General features: G+C 39.8%; 1 protein-coding gene across 8 annotated transcripts in view; it reads right to left on the bottom strand.

The window, feature by feature from the left end:
- stk33 (serine/threonine kinase 33) overlaps positions 1-20,229 on the bottom strand; it is a 71,079-nt gene that overhangs the window by 32,561 nt on the left and 18,289 nt on the right. For 5 of the 8 annotated variants that reach the window (XM_061883328.1, XM_061883298.1, XM_061883274.1 and 2 more), the window contains 4 exons: positions 5,453-5,557; positions 4,567-4,680; positions 4,378-4,482; positions 4,147-4,285 (listed from right to left, as the gene is read on the bottom strand). In XM_061883328.1, the coding sequence (XP_061739312.1) occupies positions 4,147-4,285; positions 4,378-4,482; positions 4,567-4,680; positions 5,453-5,557 (463 nt within the window). Of the gene's footprint in view, positions 1-4,146; positions 4,286-4,377; positions 4,483-4,566; positions 4,681-5,452; positions 5,558-20,229 lie in introns of those variants that run through there. The other 3 variants (XM_061883315.1, XM_061883320.1, XM_061883307.1) reach the window with 3 other exon arrangements.

The following is a 20,229-nucleotide window of genomic DNA, read 5'->3' as shown; positions in this document are numbered from 1 at the left end:
TTATTAACGGTAAATTAGTAAATAAAAATGTTTGATTACCGATAAATATTAAAACAGGAAATAACACAGTATTACCGCATTTTTCCGAGTATAAGTCGCTCCGGAGTATAAGTCGCACCTGCCGAAAATGCATAATAAAGAAGGAAAAAACAAATAAAAGTCGCACTGGAGTATAAGTCGCATTTTTGGGGGAAATTTATTTGATAAAACCTAACACCAAGAATAGACATTTGAAAGCCAATTTAGAATGAATAAAGAATAGTGAACAACAGGCTGAATAAGTGTACGTTATATGACGCATAAATAACCAACTGAGAAGGTGCCTGGTATGTTAAGGTAACATATTATGGTAAGAGTCATTCAAATAACTATAACATATAGAACATGCTATACGTTTACCAAACAATCTGTCGCTCCTAATCGATAAATCCCATGAAATCGTATACGTCTAGTCTCTTACGTGAATGAGCTAAATAATATTATTTGATATTTTACGGTAATGTGTTAATAATTTCCCACATAAGTCGCTCCTGAGTATAAGTCGCACCCCTGTCCAAACTATGAAAAAAACTGCGACTTATAGTCCGAAAAATACGGTACATATTATTGCAATATTACATAATATTGCATCAGCAGCCAAACTAGGAGCCGTTGTAGCCCGTTTTAAAATTATATTATCATTTTGATACAAAATTACATATACTTTAAAATGTTTTTAAAATATATCGTTTTTTAATCGTGTCATTACCCACGTATCTTGATGCGTCCATCAGAAAGAGTACTACTTTGGGACGGCGTGGCGCAGTGGGAGAGTGGCCGTGCGCAACCCGAGGGGCCCTGGTTCAAATCCCACCTAGTACCAACCTCGTCACGTCCGTTGTGTCCTGAGCAAGACACTTCACCCTTGCTCCTGATGGGTACTGGTTGGCGCCTTGCATGGCAGCTCCCTCCATCAGTGTGTGAATGTGTGTGTGAATGGGTAAATGTGGAAGTAGTGTCAAAGCGCTTTGAGTACCTTGAAGGTAGAAGAGCGCTATACAAGTACAACCCATTTATCATTTACTCTCATAATCACCTCCATCTCCCTCTGTTGCTCCCTCAGTAGATTATGAAGTCTGTGTTCACACTGTCTCTCTTTTTTTTTTTTTTTTTTTTAATAGTCCAAAGATCATCATCCATACTTGCCAACCCTACCGGATTTTCCGGGAGACTCCCGAAATTCAGCGCCTCGCCCGAAAACCTCCCGGGACGAATTTTCTCCCGAAAAGCTCCCGAAATTCAGGCGGAGCTGGAGGCCACGCCCCCTCCAGCTCCATGCGGTCCTGAATGAGGACAGCCTGTTTTCTTGTCCGCTTTCCCACAATATAATCAGCGTGCCTGCCCAATAACTTTACAACTGTAGAATGATCGAGGACGAGTTCTTGGTTTCTTATGCGGGTTTATTGTTAGGCAGTTTCATTAACGTCCCAGCGCGGTAACAACACACAACAACAGCAGTCACGTTTTCGTCTACCTTAAGGCAGTTTGCCTGCCGTAAACAGCAATGTTGTGACACTCTTAAACAGGACAATACTGCCATCTACTGTACATGCGTATGGTTAGAAAAATAGTGACAGAGAATAGAACAAGGATGGACAATTCAACCCTTAACGCATCAATGAGTAGATGAGTGTTATGTGTGTGTATATGTGTAAATAAATGAACACTAAAAATTCAAGTATTTATTTTACATATATATATATATGTATATATATATATATATATATATATATTAAATAAATATATATATATAGCTAGAATTCACTGAAAGTCAAGTCTTTGACGTGACAATATATATATATATATATATATATATATATATATATATATATATGAAATGCTTGACTCTTAACCACGCTCCCTCCCGCCCCCCATTTACCGAAATCAGAGGTCTCAAGGTTGGCAAGTATGTCATCATTATTCACTTCTCTACTAGGTCCTCCTCTGAATTGCCTGTTTTTCCACTCTTTGCAACAGTGGTTGGTTGTTATGCTTCTTCTTTGATGTTGTTCGATCTCTAGCAGTGGGTGATACTGTAAATGATAGTATCGATTTGATACCAAGAATATAAATACAGGGATGTTACCGCCGAAACTGATACCGATACTTTTTTACTTGAAACGTCTTAATCATTAAAAAGTGACTGTGACTTTGCCTTTAGTTAGTTGATTATGACAACACAGAAAAGATATGTTGTGCAAAAAATGTATTTTCATAATTAATACAACAATTCAAAATAATGTAATGTACAATTGTTTGAAGAAAAAAGTCACCATTGCAAAAAGTAAACAAAAGTAACAACGTACCGTATTTTTCAAACCTTAGGCGCACCGGATTATAAAGGGCACTGCCGGTGAGCGGGTCTATTCAGGTCTATATTCATACAAAATGCGCACAGGATTATAAGGTGCATTAAAGGGGCCGTATTATAGGTTTTTTGCTACATTAAAAATACTTCCTTGTGGTCTACGGAAGGGTAGTCCTTAGGTCAAAATGTTGCATAGGTTATGTTTTACAGACCATCTTCAAGCCGCTTTCTCTTCACGATGCACCATTTTGTGGGCGCCGGCGGTCTTACTTATTACTTCGACAGTATCTTTTCCCCATCATTCTTGTTGTACCGGTAGTTTTAGCGATTCCATAGCAAGTCTACTGATAGATATAAGTTAGAACTGCACACTACTTTGTATCAGAAATGGCAACACCGGAGGATGAATGTCCCACAACAAGAGAATAGATAAAAAGAGGGAGCTTATTGACTTCGGCGTGGACTACAATGGGGCACATGCACAAATTTTCAGGACCTATGCAGATCCCAAATACACATCAGCAGGCACCAATAGGTAAAACAAGTTGGTTTTGCAAAATACTGCAAAACAAAACACCAGATAATATGTCTCTAATAGGTGCCACATTGGGGTCCTTATACACACACCATAATAATACACGAATGTTGAAGCACAGCACATATGACTACGATAGCAGTAATGTTCTTGACAATCCATCAAGCGGTGAGGTTTCGTAGCTTACCAAAGTCGTTGGAAGTGAAGTGAAGTGAATTATATTTATATAGCGCTTTTCTCTGGTGACTCAAAGCGCTTTACATAGTGATACCCAATATCTAAGTTACATTTAAACCAGTGTGGGTGGCACCGGGAGCAAGTGGGTAAAGTGTCTTGCCCAAGGACACAACGGCAGTGACTAGGATGGCGGAGGCGGGAATTGAACCTGCAGCCCTCAAGTTGCGAGCACGGCCACTCTACCAACCGAGCTATACCGCCGCAGAAATTTTAACACATTTTTTAGCACCGTGCTCGTGTGTAATGTTCTATATTCTCAGTAAAACATCAAAGTTTTGGGCTTGCCTGCTAGTGTGATCTTGCAGTATCTCTTATGTGTGACTACCATCTACTGGTCACACTTATCATTACACTATGTGCCAAATAAAATTGCTTTGAGGTTGGTAACCACAACCAGAATTAATCTGTACATTAGGCACACCGAGTTATAAAGTGCACTGTTGACTTTTGAGAAAATGCAAAGATTTTAAAGGTGCCTGATAGTCCAAAGAATACGGTAACAAGAATACCAATTTTAAAATGTAAAGAAAACCACTAAAATAACTAACATGACACGCTGATATTTGTGAAAAATAACACTGTTTGCATTGACAGACTAGACAGTCGCATAAACTCTGAAGCAGACGGAGTAATTTACTGGACGTATAAAAGAGAAACGACAGCAATATGATCAATCCCACCACGCTAGTGTCGATCCGATACCAATACCCACCTTGGGAATAATACTATCGCTATTTAGATGGATACGCCCACCCCTTTAGATCATGTTTGTTCACGCGATACATCGGGCTTAGATGACTAGAGTCTGGCTCTTTGGTATAACAAAATCGTCATGTGTGTTCTGTGCTGTGTTGATATTATTGTAGCACATCACATACAAGTTCAAGACAGAGCAATGTCTGATTTTTGTCTTTGTATGGGGTCTGTAACAGATACACATTTAGAAAATATTTATGTGTTTACCAGTCTCTATTTAGTGTGCAAATTATCACAATTTTGGTGCACTACGTGAAAATAAATTACTTACTTTTTTTGTGGAGGTAAGTGATGGCGTCAGCTAAACAGCCGATGATGTGTTTTGCTTCCTCCTCTGGAAATAACTTTTTCTGTTGTAAAGCCTGCTTCAGTTCCCCTCCAACACACAGCTCAGTAACCAAATATGTCATCTTAAAAAAGTAGAGATGCATCTCACCACTTAATCTGTAAAAGTCTGTGATGATTAAGATTCTGGATGTAAATGACATCAAGGCTTATTTACCTGAGCAGTTTCATAGATTTCCTCCAAACGTAATATGTGAGGGTGGTCCACATGTTTGAGTATTTTGATTTCCTGCTCCAGCATTTTGATTTTTGTACTTCCTGGCTGAAAGGATACACAATCATATCAAAGTGTCTGTTTCCGTCCAAAAACTCCACTTTTTGATGGTATGCCATCAGAAAAACTCACCTCTGCCTTGCAAACAGTTTTGATGGCCCATCGGCTCTGTGTTTTAATGTGTGTGGCTGCATACACCACCCCATAACTACCGTGGCCCAACTTTTTTCCAAATATGTATATTTCCTATTGGGTGAGAAAACAATAATTCATAATTTCCATTTGCTAACATTCGCACGTCAAAATCACCAGATGATTTTTACTGAGCTTATAACTGAGGCCCATTTTGCCTTTCGTTACTTAAACATACAAATGAACCAAACATTAAAAACATCTCTGGAAACACATAATCTAGTCAATCTATCCATCCATCCATTTTCTACCGCTTATTCCCTTTGGGGTGACAGGGTCGCTGCTGCCTATCTCAGCTACACTCGGGCGGAAGGCAGGGTACACCCTGGACAAGTCGCCACCTCATCGCAGGGCCAACACTGACAAACAACATTCACACTCATATTCACACACTAGGGCCAATTTAGTGTTGCCAATCAACCTATCCCCAGGTGCATGTCTTTGGAAGTGGGAGGAAGCCGGAGTACCCGGAGGGAACCCACGCAGTCACAGGAAGAACATGCAAACTCCACACAGAAAGATCCCGAGCCTGGGATTGAACCCTGAGTACTCAGGACCTTCGTATTGTGAGGCAGACGCACTAACCCCTCTTCCACCGTGAAGCCCATAATTTAGTCAAAATCTATTCAAATTACAAACGAGGAATTTGCTGCTGCAGTTTGTTTCTATCCCAGGTGTAATTAACTTACTCATTATCTGTGTGAGTTGAATAAAGGATAAATTACTATACAGCAAAACAATTAACTCAGATCATTTTTTAATAAAAATTGTGTAAAAATATAAATGCTTTTTGCGTGTGACACATTTAAGTAAACAAGGTCTTTACCTCAACATCGGCATCACCAACCAGACGTATGTGAGGCACTTCCCTCTCTGCGATGCCTCTTGATGCTGTGTTTTTCCCTAACCCACTAAACGCTGCTTCGGCCATCTAGGGTGCAAGCAAAAATACAGTATTTCCTCTTACCCAAATTGACTGCAAAAGAAAAATAGTCCTATCCATTAAAAAGTTACTAAAAAAATTTTAGATGGTAAAAGTCTGAATTTTCTGTTTTGTGTTATTGGTGCTGTCAGATACATTTGATATGGATAGGAATTGCATGTTGTGATATTTTGCCAATGAACCTGTAACTGTGTTGCCATCTAAATATTGAAAACAAAACATACTGATAAATATGTTACTGATGACAAAACTTGCAGAATGCTAAGCATAAACATAACAAATCAGCAAATTAAAACAAAAAATTTAATTTCCTCTCATTATATTTCCTCCATAAGACAAACAATACGATCAAGTGATGTCCTTTCAGGAGTGACAGAAAAAAAGACTCAAAATGAATTACAATTCAAATGTTATTAGATCAAATTAGTATCAGACAAAATGTTTTAGGCATGTTGTGATGTGGAGCATTGTCAAAAAAATTTAACAACACAGACGATCATTAAAAATATAACAAAGCCAAAGGCAGTTTTCATTGTCTGTTTCGATACACTTAACAGTGTGAATAGCACACTGATATTAATGAGGCGCACAAAAAAACAATCATCATCAACTGCAGACTGGACAGCGACAGTATTACAAAACCTATATTTCATCCAACTGCTAGTTGATAACAAGCTAATAGTTGGTTAAGTTGGGTGCGTTTAACATTTGACCCGATGCAGTATCAAATACCAGCAAATAAGAATCAATACCAGTACTATTTGGTATTATTTTTCAGTGTTTTTGTGTTCGTCTGGTAATAAAAGTACATTTGTTCATAATAAAATACATTTTTTTTTTATGCAACACTGAGCTGATCACATCTTTTCTTACACTCATATTTCTTTCCAGTATGCATTCATTTCAGTTTGTCTTAAGTGTGGTGCCATATTGAGAAAAGTAGTATTTGCCTGTAAGTTAAATGTGGCAGTTTTGTTTTTTTTGAGCCCAAAAAGTGTTCGTACTGTAAGTATTGTACCTATTATACACCAGCTGTTTGTTTGTAACGTGCATCTTAGTTGTAGTTTTCATTACCAAATATAGGGGTGTTGAAATCACCGTCAGTGCTGGGCGATATTGAAAAATTATGTATCACCATTAATTTTTTCAAATCATCCGATCTCGATTATTATCACCATTGTTTTATATTGTTTTAACGTGCCAGTTTGAGCTAAATAAACTTAGTTTAGTTGAACATCTTATTAACATACTGAGTGTAAAAAACAAACTAAATTGGAACAACACAGTAACTTGACAATGTAATAATATATGCCTTAAATTGGCCTGGCAAACCTATCATTAATTTTAGCAATAAAGATGTATTTTACAAGAAAAGATTGCAATAACACGACTTGTAATGATCGCAAGGCTGCTATTTTATCACTCAGAGAAAATACGAGCAACATGCTGAAACATTTGAACACCAGCATGCAATAACTATAAATGATACATCTTTGAACCACTTTGATCTTATTCCAGCAGTAATAATGCGAGCACGTCATCTCAATACAACAGGTACTAAAAAATACCGCCAATCATGTTAGCGCTATTACCTGGTGAATTCAAATGAATGCCTTCTTTTTTAGATGAGATTGACGAGAGACCGATTCTGACTGGCCCCGAGGCAGGCGGTACCAGCTCCAGTTCCCGTCTTTTGCTAAACAAATCGCACCAAGCAGAGAATACGTTTGTGGTCAAAGGCCCATTAGACCCATTTGCCACAATACACACTCCTTTCTTTCGGTATGTGAGTATTCAACATACTTGCCAACCTTGAGAGATCCGATTTCGGGAGGTGGGGGTGGTTGGGGCGTGGTGTGTTTAAGAGGGGAGGAGTATATTTACAGCTAGAATTCACCAAGTCAAGTATTTCATATATATATATATATATATATATATATATATTTATATATATATATATATACATACATATATATATATATATATATATATATATATATAGCGATACATATACATCCTGAAAATATGCAAACAAAACTGTGTTTAGATGATTGATACTTCAAACTTGCATAAATGAATCTTAAGGAATATAACATACTGTAACTTGGCTTCTGAGAGCTTCAAAATGTAATGAATAAAATGCTATAGTTGTTGATAAACAAGCAATTATTTTAATAATTAAATATGGTCATTTTAAATGAAATATTATGATCATTTAAAATTAATTACTTCAAATATATTTATTTTAATGTACAATTCTATGGCTGGATGTAATAAGGAGTCAGAGAAAATAAAAATACAATTAATTTTGATGTTTTTAGCAAAATATAGTAAAAATGTATTTAGTTTTTTTTTTAATTAATAAATATATTTATTTTTAGGTAAGATAAACAAAATAATACAATTTATCTCTAGTCTGGATGATTTTGTTATTGTCACCCTGTTGTCCTCCCATCTCTTCCCCAAGGATGGCTCCATGAGCTGGTCAAACGCCTGGAGATGCCCTACGTCAGTGGTCACCAACCTTTTTGTAACTGCGGACCGGTCAAAGCTTGAAATTTTGTCCGACGGGGGTTGATAAAAAAATATACAATCATGTGTGCTTATGGACTGTATCCCTTGCAGACTGTATTGATATATATTTATATATATTGTAGGAACCAGAAATAGTAATAACAGAAAGAAACAACCCTTTTGTGTGAATGAGTGTAAATGGGGGAGGGAGTTTTTTTGGGTTGGTGCACTAATGTAAGTGTATCTTGTGTTTTTTATGTTGATTTAATAAAAATAAAAAATAAAAAATTTAAAAAATCGATCCACGGACCGGTTTCGGGCCACGGCCCGGTGGTTGGGGACAACTGCCCTACATCAACAACACGGTCAGCGGCCCGTCGATGCGCAGCTCGTACATCGCCGCCCTCTACTTCACCCTCAGCAGCCTGACCAGCGTCGGCTCTAAACGTGTGCGCCAACACGGACGCCGAGAAGATCTTCTCCAAATGCACCATGCTCATCGGCGGTATGCCGGACGCCTCCTATGGAATAACGTGATTGGGCAGGTATGCTGTTTACATCGTGGGAAAGCGAACGTGAAAAAACGCTGTCCTCACTCATGTCCGCATGGAGCTTGAGGGGGCATGGCCTCCAGCTCTGGCTGAAAACCGGGAGATTTTCGGGAGAATATTTGTCCCGGGAGGTTTTCGGGAGAGGCGCTGAATTTCGGGAGTCTCCCGGAAAATTCGGGAGGGTTGGCAAGTATGGTATTCAATTGTAGTCAAAGAAAAAAAAAAGTTTTTCTTCCAACCTTATTTTGACTAAGTCATTACGTTATAAAGATGATACTAAAACAAATAGAATTTGTGTAAAACTCCATTAATGTCAGCAATTCAATTTCAAATGTGAAACTAGCACCTGTGATATTAACTCATTACATGTGAAGTGAGATATGTCAAGAGATTATTTTTTATAAATTTGATGATCATGACTTACAGTTTTTGAAACCCCACATTTTCTGAGATTTTAAATTTAAGGTTTTCATAAGATGTTAGCAATAACCATCAATTATAATGAAAAAAGTATTGACATCTCTCACTTTGCACGTAATGAGTTCATATCACATGTTACTAAATGTTGCATTCTTTTCTAGTTTTCAAATGATTTATTTTGTATATTTTACAGAACATTATTTATTATATATATTTTTTTAAAGATGCCTTTTAAGACCTCACTGCAGGCTTTATAAGGTCATGTTACCCTCACACTAAAAAAGTTGATGCTAATCTATCTGTTTGTTGAACTTCTTTTTCAAAAAAGAATCAATAAGAGAACTGATAAGAAACCAAATTGTCAAGAAGTGGAATTGGAACCGGAAAAAATTCCCATTTGTAGTTAAATGATAAATGATAAATAAATGCGTTGTACTTGTATAGCGCTTTTCTACCTTCAAGGTACTCAAAGCGCTTTGACACTACTTCCACATTTACCCATTCACACACACATTCACACACTGATGGAGGGAGCTGCCATGCAAGGCGCCAACCAGCACCCATCAGGAGCAAGGGTGAAGTGTCTTGCTCAGGACACAACGGACGTGACGAGGTTGGTTCTAGGTGGGATTTGAACCAGGGACCCTCGGGTTGCGCACGGCCACTCTCCCACTGCGCCACGCCGTCCCTAGTTAGAGCTATCATTTATTTTGCTTCCTTCAGCTGCATGTTCTGTCATTTTGTTCTAATCTATGATTATGTCTACTATAGAGGTGCAACGATACCGGTAACCTACGTTACGGTCCGTACATTGATTTTTAGGGCCACAGTTTTGGTTGTTTTTCGGTACGTTTTATGGGGGTAAAGAAAACTTTTTTTCCTCCTAAAGTTGTTTCGTTAATATTGCTTGTCATCAAAACCTGCATTCTCCAGTAAACAAAAACTCATTGCTGTACTGAATACTATAAGACATTACTTATTTATTATTACTCAAAAACATTTAGATATTAAAAAAAATTAAAAATTCTGATTAACTTAGATTTGTTCTGCCAGTCAAAATCAATAGTTCAGTCACAAAGACATTCTGTGCCTGCCTCCAAGTCCGCATTTAGAGCAGAATTACCGCACACCCCAGAATGTGCGCTTCAGCAGTCAGTGAGACAAAAGTCTGCCACTGAAGTCATTGGTCCTTTTTCTAAATGTTGTGTTTCAACTTCTACAGTAAATCTAGAAAGTATTGACGGCGCTTTAACTTTTCCACATTTTGTAATATTACAGCTTAATTCTAAAACGGGATCATTTAATTTTTGTACTCCAAATTCTACACACAATAAAAATCCCTACAGTAAATCATGGTGGTGTCAGCATCATGCTGTGGGGATGATTTTAGCAACAGGAACTGTGAGACTAGTCAGGATAAAGGGAAAGATGAAGACAACAATGTACAGAGACATCCTGGGTTAAAACCTGCTCCAGCGCGCTCTTGTCTTTCAGCAGGACAACAACCCTAAGCTCACAGCCAATAACTCAAAGGAATGGCTTCAAGACAACTCAGTAAATCACAGCCAATATCTCAAAGGAATGGCTTCAGGACAACTCAGTAAATCACAGCCAATATCTCAAAGGAATGGCTTCAGGACAACTCAGTAAATGTCCTTCATTGGCACAGACTTGAATCCGATTAAACATCTCTGGAGAGATCTGAAAATGGCTGCACACAAAATGCTTCCCATTCAACCTAGATGAGCTTGAAAGGTGCTGGAAAGAGGAATGAGCGAAACTGCCCAAAGGTGGAGGTGCCTGGATTACTTTCCGAACGCACTGTATGCTAGTGTTGGCCATATTTCTTTATTGTGTTCTCCTGCATGTGCTCTACTTCCAGCCATGTGAGGGTAAGGAGGCACAACAATTATTGGACATTAATTACGTTGTGAAGAGCCTGACTTTAACACACACGTACACAAACACACACACAGGACTACGATCCGTAAAGGCAGATTGTCCGGTACTGGATTATAGAGTACTTTTGCTTTCTTCCTGTTTACTACTGTGGTATCTTGTAACAGACATCTCCGCCACGTTAGATCGAGAATAATCACATCCATTGATCCAGATCATATAAGCGCCTATCCCTAATCACCGTTGTAAAACTGCAAATGCTAACCATGTATATGGTATATACAATTTAATTTATTAATGCGACAGCGTATTTTGAAAGTTTGAGCCTTAGGCACCAGCACCCCCCGCTACTCCGAAGGGAATAAGCGATAGAAAATTGATGGATGAATGAAGCCTTACTTTTGAGCGCTTAAAATCCGGCATGCTTGCTTTATTGGCATGGAAAATTGTAAGATTGCCTTATTTTCCACATTATTTTCTAGTGTTTCAAGTACATAGGCCAGACGTGGCCTTCAAAGAGGCCAGGGTGTTTGGTACCCTGTAGTTCCTCGAGCACAAAGCAAGGTTTGTGCCCAAACTTTTTTCTTCCAAGGGCCAAAGTGAAAATGGACTTGTGAGCCGGCCACCAATCGAACACAGCAATTTGAAGCGTGAGACAAAAATATATGCTTCTTTTACCACCAAGTGCCAAATTCGGTACCCATCTATGGTCCTGTATAGTTTGAAGAGGTAGGGATTAGCGACTCGTGGTTCTTCAGCTTCCTTGTCGTAGTTCCCTTCAAAAAGCTCTGGGATTTTTTTGTAACACCGACAAGAAGAAAATGCGTAATTTTTTAAGATTTGTATTGTTTCAAATTATCTGTAAGGACGTGAATGTGTACAGACGGAGTTCTGAGTGGTGATTGGATGAGCGAGAGAAAGGCAAGGGAAAGTTAGGGAGAGCCACTTTGTATCTGCGTGTGTGTTGAAACACATGGGGGCGACGGCTTTTTGATGGTCCTACACACGTGACAAGTTAACCATGAACACATTGCAAAAAAGAACATTGAAGAAAATCGATAGCTTCTGTGGAGGCACAAGACATTAAAATAACGCTGAGAACTTGTTGAATTAGGTCCTGATGTTGAGTAACTCAAACCTAACATTGGAACAACATTCTTTTTAACAACGGTTAATCAATGTTTGGTTCTGACGTTGATTTGATCATTAAATGTTGGTGAGCGTTAGCAAAATTTTACAACACTAGATTTGAGAAACACCTTGTGGTGCAGCTTGGACACATCTTCAGTAAAGAACCGAGGTTCATTGGGTGTTTCGGGTCTTTGATCTCTAGACACCCTCGTCTTGGCGACCGAACGGCTTGTGTCCAAGCAGCGTGCCACTCCATCCGTCTCCCCTCTTGATCCACAACCACCTTGAGGCTTTCTTAGCAGCCTCGCTGATATTTCTGGTGGCTTTTCTCTCCAGCAACCCTCTGATTCCAAGAAGTCTGAATGTTTGAGGCACAGATTTCCCTAGAAAGTCCCTGCAGCCCACTTCTATAGGCTCACAGCGGGCCCTACAGCCGCTTTCTCTGCACGCCTCGTCTAGCTCAAGGTATTTGGCCTTCTTTTGCTCATGGGCCTCCTCCATCTGGTCTTCCCATGGGACTGTAAATTCCAGCAGCACAACATGCTTCTTTGAGTCAGAAGTTAAAACAAGGTCTGGCCTCAGTAATGTCCTAGCTATGTGCTCTGGAAACTTCAACTGACTGCCAAGATCCACCTGAAGCCGCCAGTCACTGGCTGTGGATTTCCCCCTGCTGTGACGAAGGAGATTTTATGCCTGACTGGGAGCTGGTGTTTGGAAAGGACAGCCAGGTCTCCTTGATTTTCCCTTGCCTCCCAGATCAGCTGGGTAACCACTCCTGTGTATTCCAAGCAGCCTGGCATGCCTGGGACTCCTCCTTTCTGCACTGTGGTGTCGATGTAGGAATTCCTCAGGAAGTACTCTGTCAACCTGTTGGCAAGAATCTTGAAAAAGATCTTGCCTTCCACGCTGAGCAGGGAGATGGTGCGGAACTGCGTGATGTCACTTGTATTCTCCTCCTTTGGTATCCATACCCCCTCTGCATGGCGCCACTGCTTGGCGGCCTTATCCCTCCGCCATACTACCCTGATGAGTCTCCACAACCTCCCCAGGAGTCTCGGGCAATGCTTGTAGACTTTGTATGGCACTCCACTTGGGCCTGGAGCTGCACTGATCCTTGCGGCTCGGATGGTGTCCCTGACTTCTGGCAAGGTGGGCTCTTTGATGTTAAACTGGAAGGAGGGTTCTGATGGTGTAGGTAGCCCTCTGCAGGGGGGCAGATCTTCTTCTCTCCTACTGTCGCTTTATGTGTTACTGAAGTGCTGATTGATCTCCTCTTCAGAGCAGACATTGGTCCCGCTCCGCTTCTGCCCCAGCAGCTGTTTCGTAAATCCAAAAGGGTTTGCTATGAAAGCAGTGCGCGCTCTCTGCCCCTCCTCCTATGCCCCTCAGCACGTCGGAGAGAGATGAGATTCTGCTTCAGGATGTCCCTGAGCTCTGACAGGGCTGGTCTTTCCTCCTCACTTGCCCTCTTATACTGTTGTTTAAAGGCTTTCAGTTCTTTCCTGAGCTGGGCGATCTTGGTCTCCCGCCGGTTTGGCCAGGCAGTGTTCTGAGCCTTGGGTTGTTTGATGCCGAATCTCTCATCACCCAAGCTGATGATCAGTGTGCTCATCAGCTGCAGTCGCCGATCAACTTCCTTCTGCATGCTGCATCAAGCATCAACATCTTCGTCAAACTGTCGCCATTCAGATTCCTTGTTTGTAGCAGGCCATAAGACCCGGCACTGTTCAGATGGTTTGCCAGGTGCAGCATGTTGAGCTTGGAGGTTCTGGACACTGTGGGGTGAGTCCGGTTCCTGCTCCTCCTCCATCTCCCCAGGGTCAGTACTAGGCACTGTCCTGTGAGTTGCTCAGCTTGCTTTCTCCTTATGCAGCCCATCCTGGCCTGGTGGATCCACGGGCCTCTCAGGTTCTTACAGACCTTGCCGCAAAAACAGGTTGCTGTCGTTGTCGATAATCCGTCGCGAATGTCTGGTACCAAAAGATCCGTCAGTTTGGGGTGCTCATCCTCCCCCCCTCTCGGGCACCCCTGGGGGTATGTTTCTTTAGGGCTTTCTGTAGCGTATTGTGGGTGATCCCTAACGGGAGCTGCAGTGCAGGGTGCTAACCTTTACTGCCCCGTTGCCGTCTCTCCGGGCTATCCACTGTCTCTCCAGTTGTCACCACACTTTCACGGTTGTCATTCAGACTTTCCTGGAAGTCACTGGCTAGGCCAGTCACACTAGATTTGAGAAACACCTTGTGGTGCAGCTTGGACATATCTTCAGTAAAGAACACAAATACAACGTTGAAACAACATGCTTTTTGACAATGTTTATTCAATGACCGGTTGTGACGTTGATTTGACCAATGTTGTCTCGATTCACAAATACAACTATTTTGCAACGTCAATTTTGAAGGGCATGTATATATGATAAACATTGTATTGATGTCTTATGCTTTCTGGGTTACTTCTACATGAATAGATTGCTTTGATTTTACTGCCACTGATGCTGGCTTACCCACGTGCTTAATTAGCAAACAAAAAAAGGATTATTGAAAAACATTTTCAAAAAGAGTGTGACACATGTGGAACAGTGACATCCTGCGCAGTCCATCTATGCACACAACAGGCTCGAACTTACAATCACATATTCCCACTGATTAAGAGTTAAGTTGAACAATGCTAACCAGCAAGCTAAAAGCTATGGACTGTCAACCCATGCAGCTCTTAAGGTGGGGGGGAGTGAGTTTAACCAGTTTACTATCTCACTACCACACTAACTGACATTGGTTACACATGCAAACTGCAATTCTGTCTGTTGTATTCTGTTGTTGTAACCAGGGCAGGAATTTCACGACAGCCACGACGGCCATGGCTCTCGTTGCCCCTCTGTTTGGCCGTGTGCCCTTTGCAAAATAACATGCGTCACGGCCAATATGCCCATCTCTTTTCCTCAGAGCGATTTTCATGTCATTGTGGCTTCTTTAACCAGTGGTGGGTTTAATTCTGCCTCGTATGAAACGCCTGAGTCCCACATGCAGCACAGTCCAACACAACACAAAGCACCACTGGGCCCAACAGGAGTTAAATCCAACACACACAGCAGCCTGTAACGCCGGATTTCCACTGAATGCGGAACGGATGCTAAACGTTGGCACAGCGCCGCTATTCACAGTGCAGTTGTCCCCGCCGCCGTTCTGTTGCGACTGCATCTTGCAGGGAAATAGTGCGGACGGTACGAAATCTCGTGAATTTGTGCGTAATCATGTGATAAGGGACGTTGCAATAAAGCAAACGATCAAACAGTGTATTCTGTCCTACCAGAGGAGCAGAAGCAAATAAATTCGGTCCTGCAATTAATAACAGGTGCTGACAGTTTTGCCTTGATAAACAACTTTACTTTTAGGAGCAAGCAATGATACAACAGTAACATCACCATGTCAAGCTATCACAACAACCACATCCCTGCTTTCCTGGTCCCCTAGTGAGAAGCACTGCAAGGTAATGAATTGAAGTGAATTAAATGTATATAGTGCTTTTCTCTAGAGACTCAAAGCACTTTAAATTCCATCCATCCATCCATTTTCTACCGCTTATTCCCTTTTGGGGTCGCGGGGGGCGCTGGTGCCTATCTCAGCTACAATCGGGCGGAAGGCGGGGTACACCCTGGACAAGTCGCCACCTCATCGCAGGGCCAACACAGATGGACAGACAACATTCACACTCACATTCACACACTAGGGCCAATTTAGTGTTGCCAATCAACCTATCCCCAGGTGCATGTCTTTGGAAGTGGGAGGAAGCCGGAGTACCCGGAGGGAACCCACGCATTCACGGGGAGGACATGCAAACTCCACACAGAAAGATCCCGAGCCTGGATTTGAACCCAGGACTGCAGGACCTTCGTACTGTGAGGCAGACGCACTAACCCCATGTTGAAACCCAATATCTACATCTTTAAGCAACGTTTAAACCAGTGTGGGTGGCACTGGGAGCAGGTGGGCAATGTGTCTGGCCCAAGGACACAACGGAAGTGACTAGAATGGCAGAAGCAGGGATGGAACGTGGAACTTTCAAGATGCTGGCACCACCGATCTACCAACCGAGCCCACCCGCGGGATGAAAAAATTATCACAAAGCCAAATATGCCTGTGTGGTAATATTTAGGAGCAACATGAGCCCATTTACAGCACAGTGGAACAGGGGTTAGTGCATGTGCCTCACAATACAAATGTCCTGAGTTCAATCCCGGGTTTGGGATCTTTCTATGTGAAGTTTGCATGTTCTCCCTGTGACTGCGTGGGTTCCATCCGGGTAGTCCGGCTTCCTCCCACCTTCCTCCAACCTATCCCCACCTGGGGATAGGTTGATTGACAACATTAAATTGGCCCCAGTGTGTGAATGTGAGTGTGAATGTTGTCTGTCTTTCTCTGTTGGCCCTGCGATGAGGTAGCGACTTGTCCAGGGTGTACACAGCCTTCCGCCTTGACTGCAACTGAGATAGGCTCCAGCACCCCCCGTGACCCCGAAAGGGACAAGCAGCAGAAAATGGATGGATAGATGGGCCGATCAACACAAACAAGCCAGTATGCCAAATTGTTTGGAAAGTGATCCAAAAAAAAAAAAGACCCAGTTTTTTTCAACTGTGCAGAAAACAGCACTTAATGATGTTCAATATTAATTAAGTTACATTTTTGTTAACAAAGATTTGCAAATCCTTTTTCTATTGTTTGTTTACTTCCATCCATCCACTTTTTACCGCTAACAGAGGGGCTGGACAAGTCACCACGTTGTCACAGGGCCAACACAAATAGACAGACAACTTATTTTTTTTAAAAATACAACTCTGAACCTTATAATTACAATTTTAAAAATACTAATAAGTATCTAAAAGTGTATTGCGTTTGAAGGTGTTACTTGCATTTTTATTATTATGTAATATGATTACAATAGTGCTTCATTTGGTCTCAAAATAATAATATCGTTAATCGGCAGTCATTTACGCGACAATATAAAGTTTATTGGCCCAGGCCTACCTTTAACAACTTACTGTGTTCCGAATTTGACTTTTCACACATATATGACAGCTTACTGTATACAGCACAAAACAAAACATGTGAAAAAATTTAACTATTTGATTGTATCTAAAATACATTTAATAAATTATTAACAAGCGGTAGAAGATGGATGGATGGATTATTTAAATGTATCAAAGTCACGCACGTAGCATCTCTAAGGCAATATGATAACCAGAATATTGGCTTATACTCCTATACATTTCTTTTTATCAGCATTGATGACATTTACACTGTAGGTTAGGTTAGCTGTGTGAATTAGATGTGCAAATGTAACTCAATGACTGACTTATACCTTCAGTCTACCTTGTCATTTTTTTAATCACTGGTCCATGACCAAACTGCTGTCTCAGTCTGAGACCATATTAAATTGAAGCACAATTTAAACACCTTGAAAAACAGTCACTGTAGCCAAATTAAATGTAAAGCAATTATCAAGTGATGACTGGGAGCAATGAAGTGGATCCACCACACGCACGGCAATTAATTATTAACAAGGAAGCTGTGTCTTTAACCTCTTCACTTTGGTGCATCATTTTAGCCCTGACAGGGCTCTAATAACAGGCCTGTCTCTCCCATTATCTCCTGTCTATTTTCAAATCAAAATGATTGTGACAGCCTCTGGAAATTTCAATCACCACAATCATATCTCATTTGTGGAAGGTAGATGCATGTGATGAGTGTATCAGCAAGGAGCGTATCAGGAGAGATGGGCTTAGAGGAGACTATACTTCCCTTGTCGCTAAGGACGCAGTGATATGCTCTTTAAACCCTAAATCCTCCATGAAAAGAAAGTTGGTTGAATTCAGCCACAGATTACATGTTACTCCAATTTCCCTTACTAATCAAAATGACAGTTTTTATAATCGATTTTAATCGATTAGTTGTTGCAGCCCTAATATATATATATATATATATATGTGTGTGTATATATATAATATATATATATATTCATATATATATATTCATATATATATATTCATATATATATATATCTGCGATGAGGTGGCGACTTGTCCAGGGTGTTGTTAAAGGTAGGCCTTCCGCCCGATTGTAGCGGAGATGGGCACCAGCGCCCCCCGCGACCCCAAAAGAATTAAGTGGTAGAAAATGGATGGATGGCTATATATATATATACATATATATATACATACACATATACATATATATACACATATACATATATATATACACATATACATGTATATATACATACATATACATATTATATATATAGATATATATATATACACATATACATGTATATATACATACATATACATATTATATATATACATATAGATATATATGTGTGTGTGTATATATATATATATATATATATATATATACTTCTGCGATGCGGTGGCGACTTGTCCAAGGTGTACGTCGCCATATATATGTACATATATGTATATATACATACATATTATACATACATATAATATATATATATATATATATATATATATATATATATATATATATATATATATATATATATATATATATATAGATACTTATACTGGCACAGAAGTATATATATATATATATATATATATATACTTCTGTGATGGGGTGGCGACTTGTCCAGGGTGTACGCCACCTTCTGCCCGATTGTAGCTGAGATAGGCACCAGCGCCCCCGCAACCCCAAAGGGAATAAGTGGTACTAAATGGATGGATGGATGGATGGATACATATATATATATATATATATATATATATATATATATATATATATATATATATATATATATATATATATATATATATATATATATATACATACATGAATATATATATATCTGCGATGAGGTGGCGACTTGTCCAGGGTGTTGTTAAAGGTAGGCCTTCCGCCCGATTGTAGCGGAGATGGGCACCAGCGCCCCCCGCGACCCCAAAAGAAATAAGTGGTAGAAAATGGATGGATGGCTATATATATATATACATATATATAGACATACACATATACATATATATACACATATACATATATATATACACATATACATGTATATATACATACATATACATATTATATATATAGATATATATATATATACACATATACATGTATATATACATACATATACATATTATATATATACATATAGATATATATGTGTGTGTGTATATATATATATATATATATATATATATATACATACTTCTGCGATGCGGTGGCGACTTGTCCAAGGTGTACGTCGCCATATATATGTACATATATGTATATATACATACATATTATACATACATATAATATATATATATATATATATATACACATATATATAGATACTTATACTGGCACAGAAGTATATATATATATATACTTCTGTGATGGGGTGGCGACTTGTCCAGGGTGTACGCCGCCTTCCGCCCGATTGTAGCTGAGATAGGCGCCAGCGCCCCCCGCAACCCCAAAGGGAATAAGTGGTACTAAATGGATGGATGGATGGATATATATATATATATATATATATATATATATATATATATATATATATATATATATATATATATATATATATATATATATACATATATATATATATATACTTGTTAATGGACTAGGGATGTAACGATAAAGGGTATAATGACATAACATAGTATAATGACGGCGGTTAGTAACACAGTTTGAATGTTTAATTACCAAAAAGCTGTCATTTATCTTGCAGTTGCATTTCAGGCAACTGCTTACTTCCTGAATACTGAAGCGTGCAGCGTCTGCGCAAGCGCGGTAGAAATGTTCGGCTAGGGAAACATGGCGGCTACTCCATGGACTTTGTTTTGAAAATGTTCCCTCCTAGCTAACCGATCTGATCACTCCGTTTCAATCGCTTCGACTCCCGTGGCGTCTCGGTGTGAGATTAAGTGCGCAAGGTGGAGAACAATATTTGATGTTGTAGTTTCATTTTGAACTTGCAGCTAGTGTACTTCCGTCAGCTGCTGGGACTGGGAGTTAAGCATGCATAAGGCGATGTATTGGGAACGTTGTCACAACTTGTTTATGAAGTCTGTAGTTTGTTGAATGGGATGTTCACTCGTCCTTTAAAGGGGAACATTATCACCTAACCTATGCAAGCGTC

This window comes from Nerophis ophidion, linkage group LG02 (genome assembly GCF_033978795.1).
Source record: "Nerophis ophidion isolate RoL-2023_Sa linkage group LG02, RoL_Noph_v1.0, whole genome shotgun sequence".
In the NCBI taxonomy this organism is placed as follows: Eukaryota; Metazoa; Chordata; class Actinopteri; order Syngnathiformes; family Syngnathidae; genus Nerophis; species Nerophis ophidion.
This window is presented reverse-complemented; position numbering and strand designations above follow the sequence as displayed.